Source organism: Ascaphus truei, chromosome 13 (assembly GCF_040206685.1).
Source record: "Ascaphus truei isolate aAscTru1 chromosome 13, aAscTru1.hap1, whole genome shotgun sequence".
Lineage (NCBI taxonomy): Eukaryota > Metazoa > Chordata > Amphibia > Anura > Ascaphidae > Ascaphus > Ascaphus truei.
The window spans coordinates 2,815,603-2,840,931 of NC_134495.1; the positions used below are offsets into that span (position 1 = coordinate 2,815,603).

The 25,329-nt window shown below is 41.5% G+C and overlaps 1 protein-coding gene across 3 annotated transcripts in view; it reads left to right on the forward strand.

Annotated features, from left to right (window-relative positions):
• Positions 1-3,662: 3,662 nt before the first annotated feature.
• Positions 3,663-25,329, forward strand: part of WSB2 (WD repeat and SOCS box containing 2) — a 32,024-nt gene continuing 10,357 nt past the window's right edge. Inside the window, exons 1-4 of one of the 3 annotated variants that reach the window (XM_075568092.1) lie at positions 3,663-3,954; positions 4,050-4,406; positions 4,502-4,534; positions 25,080-25,254. In XM_075568092.1, the coding sequence (XP_075424207.1) occupies positions 4,528-4,534; positions 25,080-25,254 (182 nt within the window). In that variant the 5' untranslated portion in view covers positions 3,663-3,954; positions 4,050-4,406; positions 4,502-4,527. Of the gene's footprint in view, positions 4,407-4,501; positions 4,535-25,079; positions 25,255-25,329 lie in introns of all 3 variants that reach the window. The other 2 variants (XM_075568093.1, XM_075568091.1) reach the window with 2 other exon arrangements.

The following is a 25,329-nucleotide window of genomic DNA, read 5'->3' on the forward strand; positions in this document are numbered from 1 at the left end:
TGACGCCCATCATTTCTACCATTGCTACATCATCACCCAACTGCACGAAGCCAGCACCCCAAGTAAGGTAATGCACCCCGGGTATGAGTAAGGTAATGCACCCCGGGTATGAGTAAGGTAATGCACCCCGAGTAAGAGTAAGGTAATGCACCCCGAGTATGAGTAAGGTAATGCACCCCAAGTAAGGTAATGCACTCGGGTATGAGTAAGGTAATGCACCCTTGGTAAGGTAATACACCCCGAGTAAGAGTAAGGTAATGCACCCCGAGTATGAGTAAGGTAATGCACACCGAGTAAGGTAATGCACCCTGGGTAAGAGTAAGGTAATGCACCCCGAGTATGAGTAAGGTAATACACCCCGAGTATGAGTAAGGTAATGCACCCCGAGTAAGGTAATGCACCCCGAGGATGAGTAAGGTAATGCACCCCGAGTATGAGTAAGGTAATGCACCCCGAGTATGAGTAAGGTAATGCACCCCGAGTATGAGTAAGGTAATGCACCCTGAGTAAGGTAATGCACCCTGAGTATGAGTAAGGTAATGCACCCTGGGTAAGAGTAAGGTAATGCACCCCAAGTAAGGTAATGCACCCCGAGTATGAGTAAGGTAATACACCCCGAGTAAGGTAATGCACCCTGGGTAAGAGTAAGGTAATGCACCCCAAGTAAGGTAATGCACACCGAGTATGAGTAAGGTAATACACCCCGAGTAAGGTAATGCACCCTGAGTAAGAGTAAGGTAATGCACCCTGAGTAAGAGTAAGGTAATGCACCCTGAGTAAGAGTAAGGTAATGCACCCTGAGTAAGAGTAAGGTAATGCACCCCGAGTATGAGTAAGGTAACGCACCCCGAGTAAGAGTAAGGTAACGCACCCTGAGTAAGAGTAAGGTAACGCACCCTGAGTAAGGTAATGCACCCCGGGTATGAGTAAGGTAATGCACCCCTATTTAAGAGTAAGGTAATGCACCCCAGGTGTGAGTAAGGTAATGCTCCCCGAGTAATGTAATGCACCATGAGTAGCCAATATAAGAGTCACTGATATAAACTCGCTAGGTGCCAGGCAGGGAGGGTTAGACATGTAAAACATTTAACTAGTGCTTCTTTGCAAGAAACATACATACAAATATTAAACAAAGCCTTTTGCAATGCAGAAAAATAGTTACAATCTGGGACAAAGTGTTACCCATTCCTTCTATAGCAATGTCAATAATTACTTAAGCAAACTAATTAATTCTAAAGAAATGTCTAGAACCACATGCACATTTTACCTATGATCTAGACTAGAATTATTGTCGATAATACATTGACAAGGAATATAATATTTGTTTTGTGTTTTTTCAAAACGTAGATGGTGTATGTGAATACAATCCCAATTCAACCAAGAGACTGTATTACAAGGATTTGAAGGAACAGAATAGACACCTTTTTAAATAAACTAATGTAACGGTGTTTCCCCCGCCCTATGGGAGATCCCCCTGTTACCAGGGGTAGGGTGCATGCTACCTGTTGGTTCACAAAAGGCTGAGCTGTTTGCCGATGGTTGTGGGGGCTGCAGAACAGGCTTCTGGGGTATACACCCGACATTTACTCCATGGTACACAGCGCCTCCATCTGCTGCAGGCTCCAGGTGTATGAAGGTAGTCTCCCACAGTAGAATAGACTCCTCTCCCCCCGGAAAGATTACACACGAGGCGGGAGGTATAGGTAACTTGCACCGGCTTTATTCATCTGCAACCACCACAGTATCCAGGCAGCACTGCCCAATACAGTCACTGATCTGTCTCCAAAGTTGGGATGGTCCCTGGACCTTCACTACAGGTCCAGGGCCCCCGCAGCAGTCCCTGCTCTTCCCCAGCCCTCTAGCAGGACCAGGGGAAAAGGTGATCACTCACTCTCCCCCTTAGGGAAGAGGATCAGGGCCTGCCAGGGCACAGCAGTCCTGTGTGATACCTTGTCTCTCTCAACGGTAGAGACACTACTGAATTTGGAGTTGCACCTCCTTTAAGTACGGTAGGGGGAAGGTACTAGGTCTGAACCCATGATTGGGCAGAACACAGGCCTAGTCCCACCTCCTCCCCTGTCACTCAAGGGAAGCTGCCTGTGTGGGGAAACCCCATGAGTGATACTGGCACTGCCTGTTCTTACCAGGATTTGCTTGCCAGTGAGAGCAGACTAGTAGCCATACCAGGCATGGCTACACCAAGAAAAACAAAAGGCACCATAACAAATACCATGCATCTCACGTCATTAAAATAGATGTCAATGATGTTATGCTAATGCTTCCCAATTCTATTGAGTTTTGATAGCAAAAATTCTCATGGGGGGAAATCTATGAAAGAAATTGTTGTAAAGGCTCCATTACAAGTTCAATAAAAAAATATATATTAAATCGGGATTTATACATAGGCTGTTCAGAGTAGTTTCTATTCCGTTACCTGAGGTCCTGTGGATAAGCTATGGATTGGAGTGCGGGATGCCGCTGAGGATTCTGGGTGGTGTCTGTTCTCCACACGACTGCCGGATATATGATCAGCTCCGGTGGTTAGGATAAGTCTCCCTTTGGGGGACTCACAAAGCTCCGATTAGGGGTTATTGATGCTTATTTGGCATTAACTGCTATTGATTTGAATGGAAGTTAACTCTGATTGGGCCACGATAAACACTTATCTTCAAGTACTGTATACATCATTATAAAATACAGCCAAAAGCGATTTACTCACAGCGGCGTCTCCTGTCCTGCTGACCGTGCTCATGCTTGATAGTGGTGACGTCGTCAACTCTCCAAGCATGAGCGTTCGGTGTCCGGCAACTTTTTCGGTAAGCGCGAGTGGGGGGCGTGGCCTAACAGTGACTGGCGCTGATTGGCTGAGGAGGTCCTGTGACACCTCAGCGCGCCTCAAACTCAATTTAATCTGTCTCGGCAAGCGCCCACGAGCGTACATGCACCGCGTGAGCATGGCTGGACAGATTTAAATTGATTGTGCTGATGGCGCCATGCGCGTTCAGCGGCAGCATGGACACAGAGGAGTCTATCGTACATATAGTCCTTCATTGACTTGAAGTAAACTTTTGAGTTTGATCTAAAATGTTATTTTTAAATAAGGGAATCTATTTTTAGAGAGAACCTCTGCCTTTCTCTTCCCGAGGACATAAATATCCCATACGACTATTCGATCCAATGTCTAAAAACCTTTGTCACCTTGTTTAAAGAGCAAAGCGGCTGTCTCCTCCGGCCACGCATAGGACACAGGTGTACTCACGTGGCCAGGTGTCCCAGATACCTGGTCAGGCTCATGGCCCAGAGGACAAGGATGAGATCCACTGAGTTATGTGATCCTGCCTTGAAATCATTGGCCACCACTTTAGGACACTTGGAGCATTACAAGGATGTGCTCAGCCTGCAGACGTTCATGGCTTAGCAATTGTGCACCGGTGCTCACCCTCACAAGGAGGCTGAAGTGCAAGGTGAGAGGCATTGCGTGATGGGATCCCTGAGAGAGAATACAGCCATTGCACCACAGGATGGGGCCACTTCCTGCTGCAAAGTATAGAGGCTGGCAGCATTGTGTGCAGTACCGCCTAGCGGGCGCTAGATGTCGCCCAATCCATTTGCAGGGTGCGTAGGGTTCGTTTTGGTCTCTATGGTTATACCAGCCCCCTCCTACTGATCATATGACCGGAAGCAGCTGGGGACTGCCAGATGATTGATCTCCTACACTCTCCTGGGAGATCTGGATCCACTATGCGCCCCACACTCTCTACGGGACTGGTCTGAGGGGATCCTGCCAACATTGATCTACTAAGGGGAGGCACAGTCCCCCTCGCCTCCCTTACCCAGGTGCCCTGCCCCTCTCCCCCCATACCCAGGTGCTCTGCCCCTCTCCCCCCATACCCAGGTGCTCTGCCCCTCTCCCCCCCATACCCAGGTGCTCTGCCCCTCTCCCCCCATACCCAGGTGCCCTGCCCCTCTCCCCCCCCATACCCAAGTGCTCTGCCCCTCTCCCCCCCCCCCATACCCAAGTGCTCTGCCCCTCTCCCCCCCATACCCAGGTGCTCTGCCCATGCCATCACACCCACACTCAGCAACATGAGTCACCCACCACTGCCCAGGGACCTCACACCCCACACCATCCCTTGTGCATTCAATCAGACACACATCTACCTGCCAGCCATGGGGGAAAGGAAGGCACGCTGGTCTTATCCCTTATAGAGGGGCTGTTACTCCCCCTCCCCCCAAGTCCCTTTTAATTGGTGACCCCCTGCCACCTTATTTCCTACCTGTATCCTGCAACAAGAGCTGCTGCATTGAGTAATTGCAGTGTGAGCAGTGACACCCTCTCTCCACTGGACTCCTGTGTTGGGTGTCTTCTTCTCATCCCCCAGCCTCCAGCTCCTGCTTATTCCTGGGTAAGACGAGATCAACCTTCCTCAGCCTCCTATTTGTATTCTCTTGCTGTTTGCCTTGGATCCTCACACCAGTCTCTCTCTCTCTCTCTCTGCAGGTAGAACAGTGGGGTCATCCAAAACCATGGAAGGTGAGAACTTCAGTAGTTATTATTATCTTTTATTTATATGGCAACATATGCCGCAGCGCAGTACAATGTGGTGAACAAGAACAAAACATAAACTACATTTTAAACGAAACAATAGGAAATGAGACTGCTCCGAAAATCTTGGTTTTAAAATTAACACCATGCCTGCCAAAGAGGCCTGCAACTCATGGCAGGCGAGAGGTTCTATTCTGCTGTCCGTATTTATTTCTATTTAGCATAATAACAATATGAAAATCCAAATACACGTAATGGAAAGGGACTCCCTGCTGGGAAAAGCATATGAACATGTACTGCGTGATTATATAGGAAGCTAATGGCAATAATTGGTGTTTTGAGTATCCACCTTGTGGTATACAAGTACCAAGGTGTGTTTTTTCTTTTGTTGCTCTGCTTGATCAGTGAGTATTTTGGGCTGTGGCTTTATTAGGTGTAACAGGGTCGCGAGGAGTGATCGGTGCACAGACTGTAATAGGGTGCATTCAATTTAGAATCTATGGCTGTGACTGTCCTCCCAATCACCTACAGCACTGATCTGGAGTATTCGAATATCTGATTAATATTGATGTCTGCACTGTTGGTGTGTGTGTTTCATACTCTTAGACAATTATAATATAATATTGATGTCTGAAGCACAGTGAGATAGGGACAGGATCACAGTCACAATATGCTGACACTACGTTCTACATTACCACAATGCTTCTGTATCATTGTTTTGCATATACCTGTACTTCCCAGGTCCTGCTAACATAGCCCTAGGAATTTTAGAAGCGTTTTCTTTATTTATTGGATACCATACCGGAATACGGTCTAGTGCAGTGCAATAGCAGATGAAAGATATTAATAATAACTTAGCATAATAAATATATCACATACAAACGAATATTCACTAAAGGGTGCTTAGCGTTAAGTGTCCTGAGCTCAGGTGGTGGAGAAACACATGCTTAATAAAGCCCCAAACTGCCCCTCAGTGTGTGCACACAGCATGGGTGGTATAGCAGTCAATTACTGTGTGAGCTTTCAAAGCCATGCCCCACAATGCATTGCAGATGTTGCAAAGGATTGTGGGGGGAGCGACTTTGGAAGCTCCTGCTGGAAGTGACAGTGATACTAACCACGCTAAGGGGCAGTTTGGGGCCTTACTAAGTGCGCAGTCCCCACATGGGCTCAGGAACCCACTATACTTCCTGGGATCTGCCATTACAGAATTTTTTTTTGGGTGGGGGGGGGGGTAACAAACCCCTTGGAGACGCATCACGAATCCCTGGGGGTTCCTGTACCTCCTCTGTTGGGAATCACTGCTCTAAAGGAAAGATAACGTTGTCGTTTTGGTACGTAGAGGACACAGTACGGGAGTGGTATCTGGAATTATTTTATGTATAGAGCTAACTCTCATTTTCTAGTATGTCCTGTGGACAAAATCTTGTGATGACAACATTAGGTATTACACACATTTAGGGAGCAGCAGAGTTCTTCAAATATCTTAAACAAGTGGTGGTTCTTCCAGACTTGTTGCGCTCGGTAAGAGAAGTGGCTAATTACCGAGAACCATAAAGATGTTTCTGGAGGCAGATCTTGGGTGATAAGTGCTGTGTAAGGGGGGTCAGAAACCTGCGCAGGTAATTGGGAAACTTATCCAGGAAGTATTTGAAGGTAAGACGGGAAAAATGTACCTTGCACCTGGACTCTGTTAGCCAACCTAGTCCAGTTTATATTTCACAATGGTGGGTATTATAATTAAATGATTAATATAATGGTATTGTAAACCATTGTGCATATTCCTTATTAATCGCACTAAAATGAGTAATTACGGAGGTGTGGCCGCTGAACGGAGCGGACAATGTTACTGAGTACTAGGCCAAAGCTACCTAATCTGGGCCATCCACCTTCCTAAAAGTGGTGTGAACTACAAACATTAAAATATGGCAGCCCAATGATGTAGACCAGCTCTGTTCCAATTTTTGCAAAGTAGAGGGTAAAAGACCCAAGTCTTTACCTCGGTCCCCATAACAGCCCCACAAGGTGCAGTGACGGGAAAAAAATTGGCGCCGACCTGCGCCTGAAATATCGGGCCTACACTGCAGCGAGGGTTGGCAAGTCCCAAGGTCCGCTAAAGGAGGCGGTGCAGGATGGAGCGGGCCCACACAGGCGTGGGTGCATGCTGGAGGACCGACGGCAAGGATAAGGGCTTCCAGGAGAGAGTGACTGGAGGATCAGGTTGGTGCAGAGAGGCTCCCACGAGGAGAGTGTCACGTATCTCCCCCTTGCACACTGAGGATAATCGGGGCCGACCGAGAAGTGTGTACTCCATGTGGTGGCTGAAGCCCAGTGACAGGCTCCGAGGAAGAAGCAGACACCTCACTTGCAAAGAAATGCTTGTGTTCATCAAAGATATATTAACTCTTTCCACTCTGAAATGCAGGGTTTACACCGTAGCCTCAAAGATGAGATCGCCTTTATTGGAGACCACATTGCGGACTAGGAAGAAAAAGTGGACACCACTGCCCTTCCCCAGGAATCCCAAGAGTTGCACGATGGAAAAACCCCAGGTCAAAATTATTTTTGAGAAATTAGAAGACACCGATCAATACACACCAATCTGTGAGCAGAGGGGTCCCAGGAGATGAGGATAACGCACAACTTGATGCATACCTCTCTCGCCTCTTCACATTCCTCCTATAGGAAACACCAGGGGGACAGAGTTCAGATTGGTAGAGCACACAGGCTTCCACTGGGGTACTCGCCCTACTCCACTGTAACCTGCCTACCCTTTCTCCATTCCCAAGCATTTGTCACCATTGTTTTCTGACTGGTGTATGTGTCCTAGCACCAAAGTGTCTAATGTTTAATATCTGTTCTTTTCAATAATATGGATGCATTACTACCTTGTCTACTCGTGCTTTATTTCACTGAACTGTTATCGTGCCAATTAACATAATTTCTCAAAATACCATGTGCCTGAACACACCTCGAAAAAGACGACTAGCTCTGTCGGAAGCCAAAAGATAACGGGAATCGGCTAAGAACGAAAGAAGAAAAACTCTTAAAACTTCTTAACAATTCCCCACACTCAAACCAAATCACGTGACAATTCTCGAAAAAAACCTATTGAGCCCCTTGAAATTCAAGAAGTAATCATATCCCTGAAAAATGGGAAAGCTTTACAACAAAAAACACAGAAGCCCAAAGCTACATCCAATATGACAAAATACACTGTGAAATACCTATATATCTCTTGAAAAAGGGTAATTTAGTTAAACCCTTTGGCCAAAGCATTTTAAGCCTGCAAGGCATGACCAAATATTGCAGGTCCTAACACTATCTGAGTTGCCTCAGCTGGTTTGGAGGTTAGTGGCCCCTCCCTCCCAGGGTTTAAGCTCACCCCTCTCTACTTTCCAAGTAAGCCGTTCTTTTCATGCAGCTTGTTGGGACAGATCCAATGCGATCATTCTTCCTCTAACTATAGAGGTAAATAAGAATTTTAATCAGATAGTGTTAGGACCTGCTAACGGTCATGCCTTGATGTGGCTTGCAGGCTTAAAATGCTCTGGCCAAAGGGTTTAACTAAATGACCCTTTTTCAAGAGATATATAGGTATTTCACTGTGTGTTTTTGTCATATTGGATGTAGCTTTGGGCTTCTTTGTTTTTTGTTGTATACATTTAGCCACGCCCCATAGCATTCCAATTGATATAATTTTGGGGGTTTCTTAGAGCTTGCTGGGTATCTAGTTCTTTAAAATGGGAAAGCCTCCTGGTCCAGATTGATTCCCTAACGTTTACTACAAAAAAGTATCCTAAATACTCCTCCCCCATTGAAACGAAATATTTAATGAAATGTTCCTAGGCCTCCCCCCACCCAGAGAGATGTTACGAGCGATTTATAGTTGTAATTCCTAAAGAGGGGAAGGACCTTCTGTTGTGCTCCAGTTGCAGACCTATCTCCCTTTTTTTAAATACAGATATCAAACTTTATGCCAACATTTTAGCCACCAGGTTGGCTTTGTTCCTGGCACACAGGCCCTTGCCAACATGAGGATGATGGCAAACCTCATCCATGTGACAAAACAAACGGCATGTTCCTCCCTGTTATCATTAGATGCTAAAAAAGCATTGGATAGACTGGACTGGCAGTTTGACTACACTTTCACAAATGGGATTTACTCGCAGAATTCTAAATGCAGTACTAGTAATACACTGAACTTTGCTCCAACGGCCACAGTCAGGGCCAATACAATCCTATCCGACTCCTTCCCGATACTAAATTACACTAGCCAAGGCTGTACCTTGTCCCTTCTACTTTTTACCTTGACCATTGAACCACTATCTTACCAGATAAGCGTGAATACTAATATTTCTGGCATCAATGTCGAAAAGGAAGAATATTTAATATTACATTTTTTTTTGTACACTAATATTGATGCTTTCAAACACCCTCATATCAGTTCCCAACCTTTTCCACACCCTATCAGAATGTAGCTTCCTTTCTGGATGATATCATTTTATTAACGCTAAATACATGTCCTTGGTATAAATCGCCTTTAAAGTACTGTAGTAGTAAAACTCAAAGTTAATTTTGATTTTTAAATGGATTTGAATTCTATAAAATATCTAAGCAGTCATATAACCAAGGATTATTCTATGCTGTATCCCCCACATTTTAAGCAATTTTTCAATAATTTGACCAAATATTTGACCACGTGGATTCTGTACACAATCTCTTGGTTGGGGAGAATAGCTGCAATAAAAGAAGAATGTCTTTCCCACATTTCTTTATCCTTTTCAAACCGGCCCAGTCAGATCTGGACAGTCTACAAAATAAAATATTTCAAATGTATCTGACCAAATAGACGCTATTGAGTCCGCGAGAATCCTCTATAATTCCAAATTATTAGAAGGCCTTGCTCGCCCAAATCTTCAAAAATATCACTGAGCGGCCCAACTAGGGCAACTAATCAGCTGGCCCTCAAACCCGTCAGGCAAACGATGGGTAGCGTTAAATAAAATCTGATTTTGTTATCCGATTGGAACTAGAGATGTTCTCAGGCTCAACACAAAATCCGGACCAGCTCAGATCTATAAAAACCCCAATGTCTTTCTCTTCTAATTTGTCAGATTCTCAATCCGGTTTCGGTTAAACTAATTCCCCTCCCCACGTGTAGACCCCATTTACTGATCCCTCCCATTTTTATCTAGACAACCGACAAACCCTGTGTTCAGTGGGGACTCTTAGGGGTCAGCGATATCCTTGTCCATGGGAAGGTGGTTTTTGTTTCACTGCCTCCGAGCCATAATATTCCCTCCTGAGTTCTTTACATTTTTCCAAATGTATCTCCCCATTCAATGTGTACATGAAGCAGATCGTTCTCCCGATCCTGCTCCGTTTGTAAGGGATTGGTGTAAACACCAACTCTCCAAGGGGGCTTCCGCTGCGTTATACCCCACTCTGACTCCTTCTAACATGAGCTTGGTATCTGATAAATCTGTGACCATACGGGAGACCTCAATATTAATCTAGATTTAGACACACTGCAAGGGAGGCCGTTCTCAGAAACTCGTCGTGATCAAAGATCATTTATAAATCAATATGTAGATGGTACAGGCCCTGCCGCCAGGTGTCCCCACTTTGCTGGCGTGACTGTGGCAATATGGGCACTTTGCTTTCCATAATAGTTGAATTTCAGGGCATGACCAGAATATATGCAGTGTTTGCCCTAATAAATAATATTTTGCTGGTCAACATCCCTCATGACCCATTATATACAATACTAGGGTAAATAACACAATTTGGCCCAGTGTATATATGGAAAAACTCTTCTTAAAGGGATCCATCATACTTTGGATGCTGTAATGTTTAGTAGGTCAGATTTGATGCATTATTTAAGGTGTGTGTACAAATGCTATCCTTCCCCCCCCCCCCCCCCCCTCCCGAATGTATACATTTACCCTCCACTTTTTTTCTTTCTGTACCCCCCAATAAATCTGCAAAAATGTAAAAAAAAATAATAATAAAAATAATAATTCGTCATTACATTAGTCATGATGAACACGGATGGTTTAAATATATAGTTAAATCTTTTACTTTAGCATTTACATGGTAAGCATGCTTTGGGACGTTTTTACAATCTGTACATAATGTGTTTTGGTGGTAAGACTGTTTTTGCAGCCTTCAAAGCTTACAGGTAAATTGCAAAGTAATTATGTTGTTATATATATATATATATATCTATATATATCTATATATCTCTATATATCTCTATATATCTCTATATATCTCTATATATCTCTATATATCTCTATATATCTCTATATATCTCTATATATCTCTATATATCTCTATATATCTCTATATATCTCTATATATCTCTATATATCTCTATATATCTCTATATATCTCTATATATCTCTATATATCTCTATATATCTCTATATATCTCTATATATCTCTATATATCTCTATATATCTCTATATATCTCTATATATCTCTATATATCTCTATATATCTCTATATATCTCTATATATCTCTATATATCTCTATATATCTCTATATATCTCTATATATCTCTATATATCTCTATATATCTCTATATATCTCTATATATCTCTATATATCTCTATATATCTCTATATATCTCTATATATCTCTATATATCTCTATATATCTCTATATATCTCTATATATCTCTATATATCTCTATATATCTCTATATATCTCTATATATCTCTATATATCTCTATATATCTCTATATATCTCTATATATCTCTATATATCTCTATATATCTCTATATATCTCTATATATCTCTATATATCTCTATATATCTCTATATATCTCTATATATCTCTATATATCTCTATATATCTCTATATATCTCTATATATCTCTATATATCTCTATATATCTCTATATATCTCTATATATCTCTATATATCTCTATATATCTCTATATATCTCTATATATCTCTATATATCTCTATATATCTCTATATATCTCTATATATCTCTATATATCTCTATATATCTCTATATATCTCTATATATCTCTATATATCTCTATATATCTCTATATATCTCTATATATCTCTATATATCTCTATATATCTCTATATATCTCTATATATCTCTATATATCTCTATATATCTCTATATATCTCTATATATCTCTATATATCTCTATATATCTCTATATATCTCTATATATCTCTATATATCTCTATATATCTCTATATATCTCTATATATCTCTATATATCTCTATATATCTCTATATATCTCTATATATCTCTATATATCTCTATATATCTCTATATATCTCTATATATCTCTATATATCTCTATATATCTCTATATATCTCTATATATCTCTATATATCTCTATATATCTCTATATATCTCTATATATCTCTATATATCTCTATATATCTCTATATATCTCTATATATCTCTATATATCTCTATATATCTCTATATATCTCTATATATCTCTATATATCTCTATATATCTCTATATATCTCTATATATCTCTATATATCTCTATATATCTCTATATATCTCTATATATCTCTATATATCTCTATATATCTCTATATATCTCTATATATCTCTATATATCTCTATATATCTCTATATATCTCTATATATCTCTATATATCTCTATATATCTCTATATATCTCTATATATCTCTATATATCTCTATATATCTCTATATATCTCTATATATCTCTATATATCTCTATATATCTCTATATATCTCTATATATCTCTATATATCTCTATATATCTCTATATATCTCTATATATCTCTATATATCTCTATATATCTCTATATATCTCTATATATCTCTATATATCTCTATATATCTCTATATATCTCTATATATCTCTATATATCTCTATATATCTCTATATATCTCTATATATCTCTATATATCTCTATATATCTCTATATATCTCTATATATCTCTATATATCTCTATATATCTCTATATATCTCTATATATCTCTATATATCTCTATATATCTCTATATATCTCTATATATCTCTATATATCTCTATATATCTCTATATATCTCTATATATCTCTATATATCTCTATATATCTCTATATATCTCTATATATCTCTATATATCTCTATATATCTCTATATATCTCTATATATCTCTATATATCTCTATATATCTCTATATATCTCTATATATCTCTATATATCTCTATATATCTCTATATATCTCTATATATCTCTATATATCTCTATATATCTCTATATATCTCTATATATCTCTATATATCTCTATATATCTCTATATATCTCTATATATCTCTATATATCTCTATATATCTCTATATATCTCTATATATCTCTATATATCTCTATATATCTCTATATATCTCTATATATCTCTATATATCTCTATATATCTCTATATATCTCTATATATCTCTATATATCTCTATATATCTCTATATATCTCTATATATCTCTATATATCTCTATATATCTCTATATATCTCTATATATCTCTATATATCTCTATATATCTCTATATATCTCTATATATCTCTATATATCTCTATATATCTCTATATATCTCTATATATCTCTATATATCTCTATATATCTCTATATATCTCTATATATCTCTATATATCTCTATATATCTCTATATATCTCTATATATCTCTATATATCTCTATATATCTCTATATATCTCTATATATCTCTATATATCTCTATATATCTCTATATATCTCTATATATCTCTATATATCTCTATATATCTCTATATATCTCTATATATCTCTATATATCTCTATATATCTCTATATATCTCTATATATCTCTATATATCTCTATATATCTCTATATATCTCTATATATCTCTATATATCTCTATATATCTCTATATATCTCTATATATCTCTATATATCTCTATATATCTCTATATATCTCTATATATCTCTATATATCTCTATATATCTCTATATATCTCTATATATCTCTATATATCTCTATATATCTCTATATATCTCTATATATCTCTATATATCTCTATATATCTCTATATATCTCTATATATCTCTATATATCTCTATATATCTCTATATATCTCTATATATCTCTATATATCTCTATATATCTCTATATATCTCTATATATCTCTATATATCTCTATATATCTCTATATATCTCTATATATCTCTATATATCTCTATATATCTCTATATATCTCTATATATCTCTATATATCTCTATATATCTCTATATATCTCTATATATCTCTATATATCTCTATATATCTCTATATATCTCTATATATCTCTATATATCTCTATATATCTCTATATATCTCTATATATCTCTATATATCTCTATATATCTCTATATATCTCTATATATCTCTATATATCTCTATATATCTCTATATATCTCTATATATCTCTATATATCTCTATATATCTCTATATATCTCTATATATCTCTATATATCTCTATATATCTCTATATATCTCTATATATCTCTATATATCTCTATATATCTCTATATATCTCTATATATCTCTATATATCTCTATATATCTCTATATATCTCTATATATCTCTATATATCTCTATATATCTCTATATATCTCTATATATCTCTATATATCTCTATATATCTCTATATATCTCTATATATCTCTGTTATTTCAAGGTGGATAAATCTTTCTAAGAAGGCCAATTACACTAAATTGGATTTAAAAATTAACAAAATCTCTTGATGGGGGTTTGGAGAAAATTGAATGTCGATACATTTTCTCCTATGTATGAGCATATAGGGACGTTTTGCGCTGAGAGAGCGCCGCTTTCTGCTTACCATGGGGTCTGATCCGGTTTCAGGCCACGCAGTGTGACACCTGGACAAAGAAAGAAAATACACACGGGGCCTAGAATTGAACGCCACCCATTATAATCTGCACATTGTGTACTCGTACTGACACCCTGAAATTGCATTCTGGTGCGCGAGAGTGAAGTAGCTACATATGTTAGTGCTAAGAAGAGAAAAATACATTGATACTAGGATAGGTATGTGGTTTTTTTTTTAACGCCAAATGACGACGGATGCATAAACACGTTTTGGTGTACGGTGTCAGTCCGTGTCACGAGAGGCCAGTGGGTCATTTCTCCGGGTCATGTTACATGTGCACAGTGTAAAGATAGTGACTGCCGCAGTTGTGCTGTATCTATGGAACACTATATTCTAAGGACTTGTCTTTTTCTAAACACATTGCACGTTACAACACGATTAGGTTATCAGCAGGAAGTCATAAATCACACACGCTGCTACATTCAGGGATCCCGACTGCCACACTAACTGTTATATAAAGAACAGGTAATATACACCTTTGCCAAGGTTTAACCTTTACAGTGCCGGAGCAGTGGCGACTCTGTTTAGGCAGTTGGACTGATCATGTCCTAGAGCAGGGAGCTCAACTCCAGTCCTCGACCCCCCCCCCCCCCCAACAGGTTAGGTTTTCAGGATATCCCTGCTTCAGCACAGGTGGTTTACTGTGGCTTAGGGGCCTATGCAGAGAGCAGCGCTAATGGAAATTTCGGCATTTTTTAGGGAAATATGGCAATAATAAGTTAGGAAATGGCGAGTTCAGTAAAAAGCGCCAGTTTTTTTTTTTTGTTAGTAAAACTCATCGCGCGGGTGGCGAGAACCAAAATCTCAGCAGTTTTGAAAAGGGCCGTATTCAGAAAGGCACGATCGCCATCTAGCGGCTGTTCGCGCCATTAAAATGGCGAGATATTCTACAATTGGCTCCGCCAACAAAAGTTGGCAGGAAGCTGGAGCTCACCGGCGAGAGGAACAAGAAAGAAAAAAACGCGCTTTTTTTCAAATACGTTTCAACAGCGCGCATCTCGCCGTTTGAAACTCTCCATAATCATGCATGATTTTACATGCAGTTTTCGGACCTTTCTGCATATGGAGATAAAATCACGCCATTACATGTACAATTTATTACCATCTCCAATTATTTCCAGCGCTGCTCTCTGCATAGGCCCCTTAGTCTTCGATTGACAAACCAGTGCTAAATCTTGTGGACTGGAGTTGAGCACCCTGCCCTAGAGAACAAGCGTTTTTGCCGTGATGTACCAGTTCACATCGTTAGCACAGCAGGGCACATCGTTAGCACAGCAGGGCACATCGTTAGCACAGCAGGGCACATCGTTAGCACACCAGGGCACATCGTTAGCACACCAGTTCACATCGTTAGCACACTGTAAATTGGTTCATTTGCAGGAAATACAGGCCAGGCTGATTTTTTAAATTACAGCGTAATCCATCACCTTCGAATTATTGGAGAGCGCCAAAATAGTACTGCCGGGTATGCACATCAAATTATTCTCCCAAGCAAAAGTGGTATATGCTTGGGACACCAGAGGAAATCGATCCTTGCCCAACTAGCAGCTCGCCATCTTTACAAACCAACTTTAACAATATATTAAGATACTTCTAAGTGTCAAAGTTTAGTTAACAAAATCTAAATCGCTTGGATTTAACCCATTAAACTTGGATTTAACCCATTAAACATGTCCCTACTATAGAGTTAATTGTGGCTGTAGGAGGCACTGCAACTTTAATTGAAACATTAGGAACGTTCATTTTTTTCCCATAAGCAAAGTATTTAAAGTTTCGTTGGGACGCCTCTGCGGATCCACGGAGTATTGCCCAATCGGTCAAATTCCTGTGAATTTTATTGATAAGGTGATGTTCCTCCGTCATGTATTATTTTTGCGGCGGAATAATGTTTTCTGCGGGTTATGAGTATATAAAAGTCAACGGTTATGTCAATGTGCTCAGATCTTTCTCACATACTGAGCTAGAGGTCGGCTCCAACCAAAGGGCCGTCCGTGTGCATCCCCCCGTTTCCGTGCAGTCTTTGTAAGATCGCACAACGCCACAGAAAATCCTGCATCACAAGTCAGGTGATTTATTTACTGCATGACCAGAAAAGGCAATGCTAAGATCTCCATTTTAAAATTAAATGTAGAATTAAGGAACTCTTTAAGAAACCATTGGGGATTTTAATCCTTCCAAGTAGTAGTTCCTTTTTTTTATTTTTGGTGGCCAGGAACACACTTTTTTACATTGTGTGCATTTTACATTTTTCTTTTTAAATGATCTATTTATACAAGTTCTGTGAATTCCGTTTTGAGTGACGTAGTTTTTGTTTTTAATGATCACAGTATTTGTATGAATACTTCAGTCCCCACCAATACCATCCTGCAATTTTTAAGACCTATAATGCATCTGATCTCAGACGCGCTATTAGAGAGGGTTGGGGTTCCTTACAATGCATCTGATCTCAGACGCGCTATTAGAGAGGGTTGGGGTTCCTTACAATGCATCTGATCTCAGACGCGCTATTAGAGAGGGTTGGGGTTCCTTACAATGCATCTGATCTCAGACGCGCTATTAGAGAGGGTTGGGGTGCCTTACAATGCATCTGATCTCAGACGCGCTATTAGAGAGGGTTGGGGTTCCTTACAATGCATCTGATCTCAGACGCGCTATTAGAGAGGGTTGGGGTGCCTTACAATGCATCTGATCTCAGACGCGCTATTAGAGAGGGTTGGGGTTCCTTACAATGCATCTGATCTCAGACGCGCTATTAGAGAGGGTTGGGGTGCCTTACAATGCATCTGATCTCAGACGCGCTATTAGAGAGGGTTGGGGTTTCTTACAATGCATCTGATCTCAGACGCGCTATTAGAGAGGGTTGGGGTTCCTTACAATGCATCTGATCTCAGACGCGCTATTAGAGAGGGTTGGGGTTCCTTACAATGCATCCGATCTCAGACGCGCTATTAGAGAGGGTTGGGGTTCCTTACTATGCATCTGATCTCAGACGCGCTATTAGAGAGGGTTGGGGTTCCTTACTATGCATCTGATCTCAGACGCGCTATTAGAGGGTTGGGGTTCCTCAGAATTTCACTTTGGGTTCATTAACCAAAAAAAGTTCGGAAACCGCTGCCATATCCAAACGCAGCTTGTGTGGAGACCGGAGCTGTGGCTTTTTTTTCTAAGTGCAGAGGTGGCTGTACTTTCCAGGACGCGCGTATTAATAACGGATACCTAAATGTACCTGCCTTCCGGGATTGCTGTTGAAATGATGATTTTGCAGAGCTGCTGAGCCTGCCAGGAATACACATGAAGGAGACGTGCACATTATTGTGGTCGGAGATACTGGTATAAAAAAAAGTTTTCCTCTGAGAGGAAGATGCTGCTTGTGGCAGCACAAGGTAAAATCGAGCGGATCACACGTATTTTTTACCCTTCTCGGCTGCGAATTAACTATCAACTATCAATACAGTGGATTACAAATCGCCAAGATACTGTGTGTAATATGTAGATTTCTTCTTAAGTATCACGTTTTAATTACATTTATAATTTTAATATTCTGTATTTCTAAACTTTTTTTTTTAGAGCAGTACCTCAGAACTTTTTCCGTGTCTTTTCCACAAATGTTGACTTGCAGAATTCCATCGGCAGTAATTGTTTCCTAATGAATACACACGTGCATTATGGGTCACTAAATTTAGTGAGCATAGCATTCCTTGAAAGGGGCAATCCCTTCTCGGACCAAAGTAAACTAATTCAAGTGGCTGGTTTAAGGGGTCTTATCTGGGTGATCGGCGCCCTTTTTTTTTTTAAACCAAATCTAACACCTCTTGGTATTTTTTTTAACGTTATCCTCGAGAGGTTTGATTTCCTCTGGATGCTCCCTTTTGTTTGTGTGTGTGTGTGTGTGTGTGTGTGTGTGTGTGTGTGTGTGTGTGTGTGTGTGTGTGTGTGTGTGTGTGTGTGTGTGTGTGTGTACATGCACATGCCATCGTACACGCACACCAGGGATGGGGAAACCGGGCACCAAAAATGTATCCGCTGACTGATCTGTCGGTCACCACCGCGACCGGCAACATTGCGGGTAATCTTGCTTTACGTGTCACATGAAAGCGGGAACACCCGCGCTGCTCGGGGAGGAGTGTAGGAGAATCGGGGGGCGGGGGAGGGAGCGGCGCGGGGGAGGGAGCGGGGCGCAGAGCTCCAGTACTCTGCCTATGCTTGCAAAATGAGGTCTGTATCAGGGGGACGAGTTTGTGTGCTGCTGTGTGAATACTGTACACAATACTTGTTACCGCATCACACCTGTCAGTATCATTGCACACACACACACGACATGCCAGTACTTGTGTAGTGATGACATAAGCCTGAGCCACACCCGTGTTAGGAACCGTAAAGGAAAATCTAATCGTGTGTGTGTGTGTATATACAGGAACAAACAATTAGGGAGGATGAGCCCCCCAAACTGACGTGTGCTGCAGAGTATGTATCCAGAAGTATAAAGTCCATGTACTTAATGCATATCGCTCTGGACAACAGGGAGTTAAGTTGGTGAGTGTATATCACATAAAGTCAACATGACATGACCCCTAATGCAGGGATAAGCATAGCGATCGATCGGGTAAGGGTTGACCGGAGCTGGTCTCTCAACCAACAACGGACCCCTGTAATTGTAAACCCCGCATGAATGGCTATTTCCCCTGGGGATTTGAACAAAATAAAGCGATCACTTACTCCGTGTATTCCTCGGTCCGGGTGAGCGTGCTCCAAGCTGTGAACGTGGACAAACGAAAAAACCTCTCTGCAGGGAAAGAGACTAACCGGGCACTGCAAGCGAAAAACTATAGAGGCGGGACTGTGCTAAGCAAAAATGCCTTTATTAATCCATGAGCAAAAAATAGAATAAAAGCGGGGAATAGGTCCCCTGTGCGCTCTAATGTGTTTCACCCCTATGGGGCTTTGACAAAGGGGGGGATAAGGGAAAGGAAGAACATCATTGAAGAGGCAAAGAATACATTAAAACTATAAATCATTAATAAACAATGATGGGCTCTAATAACATAAAGTTGAACAATAAAGCAGAGTCAGATAATGTACAGATATCTGTCACGGTTGTGCTTGCCACAAACCTGGGTCGGACCGCGTGGCTGAGGTGGGGTTGTAAAAGCACCGACCTTAGACCGCGCAGGCGGATCCGGATTGCGCAGTTCGTAGTCGTACGTAGCAGGATCAGGATAGGAGAAGACAGCATCGTCGGTGGACACGCCAGGGTCAGGACTGGAGACATCAGGGTAAACGTTGTTCAAGCAGGTGTTCGGCAACAGGTAGTCAGTAGAGCCCCGCTTCAGCTTAGGAGCGCGGGAGTGGCTTCTGCGCGTGCGGCGCCCATGGTACTGGTCTCAGGTGGTAGACAGACCAGAGTAGCACACCGCCTAGCTGTACTGGTAAACCAGTGCTTCAGCGCAAGAGTCCTGAGCGGGCTGGGGAATCCTCCGTTTCAGAGCAGGAACCAGGACACGGCCTCTCTAGATTAGGGAAAGAGTAGGCCCCAGGAAGCTGAAGATACACAGGGAAACCTCCGCTTCAGTGCGGGAAACCAGGAGGCTGAAGACGCAGGGGAATCCTCCGTTTCAGCGCAGGAACCAGGACACGGCCTCTCTAGATTAGGGAAAGAGTAGGCCCCAGGAAGCTGAAGATACACAGGGAAACCTCCGCTTCAGTGCAGGAAACAGGAACAGACCGCTGCGTGAATATAGCAGCCGGTCACAGGAAACAAGGAGCTGAAGTAACAAGGAGAGTACTCAGCTTCAGCACAGGAAACAGGAACTGACCACTGCATGAGACTAGCAGCCGGTCACAGGAACCAGGGAGCTGAAGACAACAAGGAGAGTACTCCGCTTCAGCACAGGAACAGACCGCTGCGTGACACTAGCAGACGGTCTCAGGAACCAAGGAGACAGACAAGGCAAGGCTTATGGCAGAACACAGAGACATCCAGGAAGGACTATGCTCGGCAGGGAGCATTGTGGGAAAGCAGTACTTCAAGGTCAGAGAACCAATGGCAGAAGGGGCGTGTGGCAGTATTGCTTTGGTGAGTGAATTCAGGCTGCAGTAAATATCAGGGGAAGTGTTCCAGGACTGCACAGGTCTGCAAGGTAAGGAAAACCGTAAACCGAGGAGCGGATTCCTTACAATATCAAAGGAAACAACGCAGGTCCCATTCAACATTCAGTCCCGTGGGTTGCAGTGTTTCAAGTGTAAAGATCCAGTGTGCTTCTCGCTAGTGCGAGAGTTTGATACGATCCCCACCCCGTGGGGGTAGTGGGATATGTTCTAGTGCTATACACTGTAATGATCCCACTGAACCCAATGGACAGGTATTGAAGTGGATAGATACTGGATGCAGCATATCTTTATTCCGTATCAGCTTCAAATGCTCAAGAATACGAATCTTCAGGATTCTACTAGTGAGGCCTACATACTGTTTGCTGCATTTACATATCAATAGATACACGACACATTCTGTTTGACGTGATGAATGATTTAATTTTATACCTGCATGTCATCTCGATTTGGAAAAATGTGTGGATTTGGTCATGTTGGGACATATTTTACATCGTCCACACTTATGAGCCTAATAATTTAGGAAACAAAGAAAACATGTTACCAGTTGACTTCTTTGGCCGTAACATACTGGGTGATAAGGTATTCCCTATTGTAGCTGCTTTACGGAATACCACGCGAGGGCCGGAGCACACCATATTATGGATCAGGGGATCAAGAGATAATGTACCACAATGTTTCCAGATAATGGATTTAATTGCCACTGCTTGCTCACTGTATCCAGTAGTAAAGTAGGGTGCATCAGTGTTCTCTACAGGACACTTCTGTCTTGATTGGCTCATATCCATATTGATCACCTGTTCTAGGATCAGCCTGATCCGTGTGTTTCTGGGAAATAAACTCGGTAGGCGTCACAAGCAGAAGAAGAGTGAAGGGGAACAAACATAAGAGGATGCAGAGAACAGGAGGCTGTAAGCGAGTTTAGGTGGCTCAAAGGTATTTTGATGTCTTGGCATTTCATAAGGTCAGACTGGTAAAGGGGGCATCTTGCTTACGGGGTTGGCTACCCTCCTTGTCAAGAATCCAATGCCAAGTCTGAGCTCTGCTGTTCTAACACAGACACAGTGCTGTGCAGTAGAAGTTAAGTTTGTTTTATAGCGTCCACGACATCACACCAATCCTATGGTGTAGCAGCTAGAGAATTGCTACTAGTGTATGAAGGGTCATGGGTTAGATTCCTGCATGGTATGGTAAAATTGTGTGTGTGTGTGTGTCCGTTGGCAATAAAGCATTGAATGAGCATAGAACTAACACCACCCTAACCCCTGTCACTAATTTTAAATACCTGGGCATATGGTTTGACTCCCACTTAACATTTGGGATGCACATTGATACCCTGACAACCAAGACCTATGCCAAACTAGGGGTACTTTACAGGAACAAATCCTCCCTAAGTCTCCTGGTCAGAAAGCGTATCGCACAGCAGATGCTAATGCCAATTATTGACTATGGAGACATAGTATATGGCTCGGCACTTCAAACCCACCTTGGCAAACTTGACACCCTCTACAATTCAGTTTGTTGTTTGGTTCTTCAATGCAACTACAACACACATCACTGTAAAATGCTCAAAGAACTAGATTGGTCATCACTCGAGTCTAGGCACAAAGTTCACCTTTCCTGTCTTGCCTTCAAATTCTTTATGGGCAAGCTACCCAGCTATCTGAACAAGCTCCTCACCCCGACCACATGCAGCACCTATCACCTGAGATCAGACTCCAAAAGACTGTTCATGGTCCCAAGGCTCAACAAAGTATCCGTCCGCTCCTCCTTCTCTTACCGTGCTCCCCAAAACTGGAACAACCTACCAGAGACTCTCACAGCCGCCACCAGTTTAAGTTCTTTCAAATCTAAGGCTGTCTCACATTTTAATCTGGTCTGTAACTTTTTCATATGCCCATAATATATATTTTCTTTAACTGTGCATGCAATGTCTTGTATATAATGTATTCCCTGTTCATTTATGTAACTGTATTTGTAACCATGTATTATTTGTCTTAACTCTGTGCCCAGGACATACTTGAAAATGAGAGGTAACTCTCAATGTATTACTTCCTGGTAAAACATTTTATAAATAAAATAAATAAATGTAATAATAATAATAACAATAATAATAATAAAAAAACCGTTGGAGATATTTTTCAATCGGGAGCCACGCTCAGACCGCGTTATATGCGGATCCGTGTTGTAGCGGAGTGCGCTTTAACGGGGTTGAGCTGTACGATCAACCCATTCATTTAAATACATTGCTGGTCTCTCTGACCTCCAATGTTTAAACGTGACTTGTGTTCACCAGTTGCATATGGGCGTGACGTGTTTGTATTCCTGGGGATAGTATACACACACGGCTTTATTGGAAATAAGACCTTAGGTGGTTGTTGATTTTTAGTGAACAAGTACGGTCATTGAGCCACATACAATGTGTTGTTGAAACCTATCGCCGCTTCAAATTGTATCGCCCAGTATAACCACCCTCGCACTGATGAGATCCAAAATGTCGAAACTGCTGTCTGAGTAGGGTTAGTGGCTCTGCACTTATTTAGCTCAGGCTTTTCTGAAAAGCTGCGTAATGGGGCAGGCATAAGCTTATAAGGCTCCATGTTACAATGGATGATAAGCAAAAGGTGACACTGGGCTCATTTGTATGTCATTTCCCAGAATCCCTGGCTGCTGTGGTAGCATTGTATGCTAGGAGATAATGGGGAAAGGCAGGGGGCTGAGACGTGAGTGCGATCACAGCGTGGGATTTCTATTCTCTGTATGGCACACACAACTCAAGTCAGATCGTACAATAGAAAACGTAGTGTAAGAGTCTACATTACAAAAGGTGTTGTCTTTTTGGCACCTTGCATGATTTATTGTGAGGGTGGAACAGTTCTGGTATGTTTGACTTCTGCACACACTACAATCCTATCTTCTGCTCCGTTTAATGTGCGAAGCTGGAGTTTTATTTACATATGCTTGCCGCCTGGCCATTTTATATATCCAAAGGCTAGCTGGCTTCTCGGGTAACTTGCCTTTATGTCCAATCTGGCTTGTTCTAATTTATGAGCATCTGATCTTGGCACATGTTAAAGGGAAGGGGATTGTCTGTCGTTTTGAGGCTGTTTGATAATGTGATCGCATGTCTGATTTATTGTTGAGGTATGTATTCTATTCATGGGGGGGGGAAGGTGAATGCTCCGGTGGTTGTAATGAGAAGTATGAGACATCCACCCATCTCCCAGGTTCCCCGTACAGTCATGAAAGATTCACCTTCGGTTTCTATTTAAAGTTGTTAGGTGAATTTTGTCTCCATTTGAGATGTTCAGCTTTCTTTTTACCAACATTTGAGGGACCTATCTTGCCCCCATCTTTTGAGGAAACTAAGACCACATTGTGCCTGGATTTCTAGTTTGGAGACTGAGCAGTGTTGTGTGTCTCTTTTCTGTGAGCAGTGTTGTGTGTCTCTTTTCTGTGAGGAGTGTTGTGTGTCTGTGGGGGTGATTTAGTGTGCAGCCCTAATTTCTCTGATCTGTTCAGTCGTCTGTCTAGTTCTCTCTTGCTCCAAGCGGCGAGATTAATATGTCCTTGGGTCTCTTTTTTTTATTTTTTTTTATAAGCAGGCAAAGTTTTGGTACTTTAATTTCCTGTTTGCGGGAGAGGGGGGGGGGGGGGGAAGGGAAGGCAGGAGAGAAGAAAGGAATGTGCCTCTGGTTTAGTGATGGCATTCACATTCAGAGCTACGTGTGATCTCTGGACTGTGTCACTCCCACACCTTGTCATTCACACACCTCTGCACAAGAATTTCAGGTTTGGCTGGTGTACAGAGCTGATATTTACCTGTACGTATGTCCAGCTCGGGAGTCTTGGTACAGTCTCAAATATCACCATCATTAAAGCCCCCAGCACTGCTTCTAATTGTCTTGGTTTATTCCATCACTTGTATAATAAATAGAAAAAAATAGGGACGCATGTGATGCAAACAAATCAACTTTATATAAGTATGCCAGGAAAATAATGATAAAAGAGGATATATTGCCCTGTAATCTCTCCCCCCCCCCCCCCCCCCCCAACCCCTGTAATAGGGCAGCACCATCCACTCAGGCCGTATATCCTGTTTTATTCAGTACCTGTTTTATAATTATTTCTCCTGTACCTATTAATGGGAACACCGTGGAGATCACATTCAAATATGCTTTCCTTACTTACAACTTTAAATGAAGGGTATTTTTGTAACGGACATTTTTGCCTTTACACACAGGCCGGTTTCCAGGCTTTCGTGTTCTTTAACACTACGAGCACTCCTGTAACAATGCGGTTGGTCTGCCTCGTTGCAGTCTCTACATTTTGCATTGTTTTGTCATTTTTTGCGAGGTTCTTTATCATCCATCGGTCTATTTTGGGTTTTTTTTGCACTAGATGGGATAAACAGAATGGTTTTGACATTCCTAAAGGACTTTTGTAAGTACAATATTTTCCAGAGGCGGATATGGGGAGGTGAGCCATTCCTCTAAACTCTCTGTCCTCTCCAGACGACAACCCTGTCCTGCTGGCAGAACTGCGCCCTGGCCGAGCACAGCAGTATGATTGGAAGTCCAGTTGCGAGACGTGGAGCGTTGCCTTTTCTCCTGATGGCGCTTGGTTTGCTTGGTCCCAAGGACATGGCATCATCAAGCTGATTCCATGGCCACTGGAAGAGGACCATTTGTAAGTGTTTGCAATGGACAGATTATCCCTACAACGCATGTGATGCAATTTAATTGTGTGGTTTTTTTTTTTATG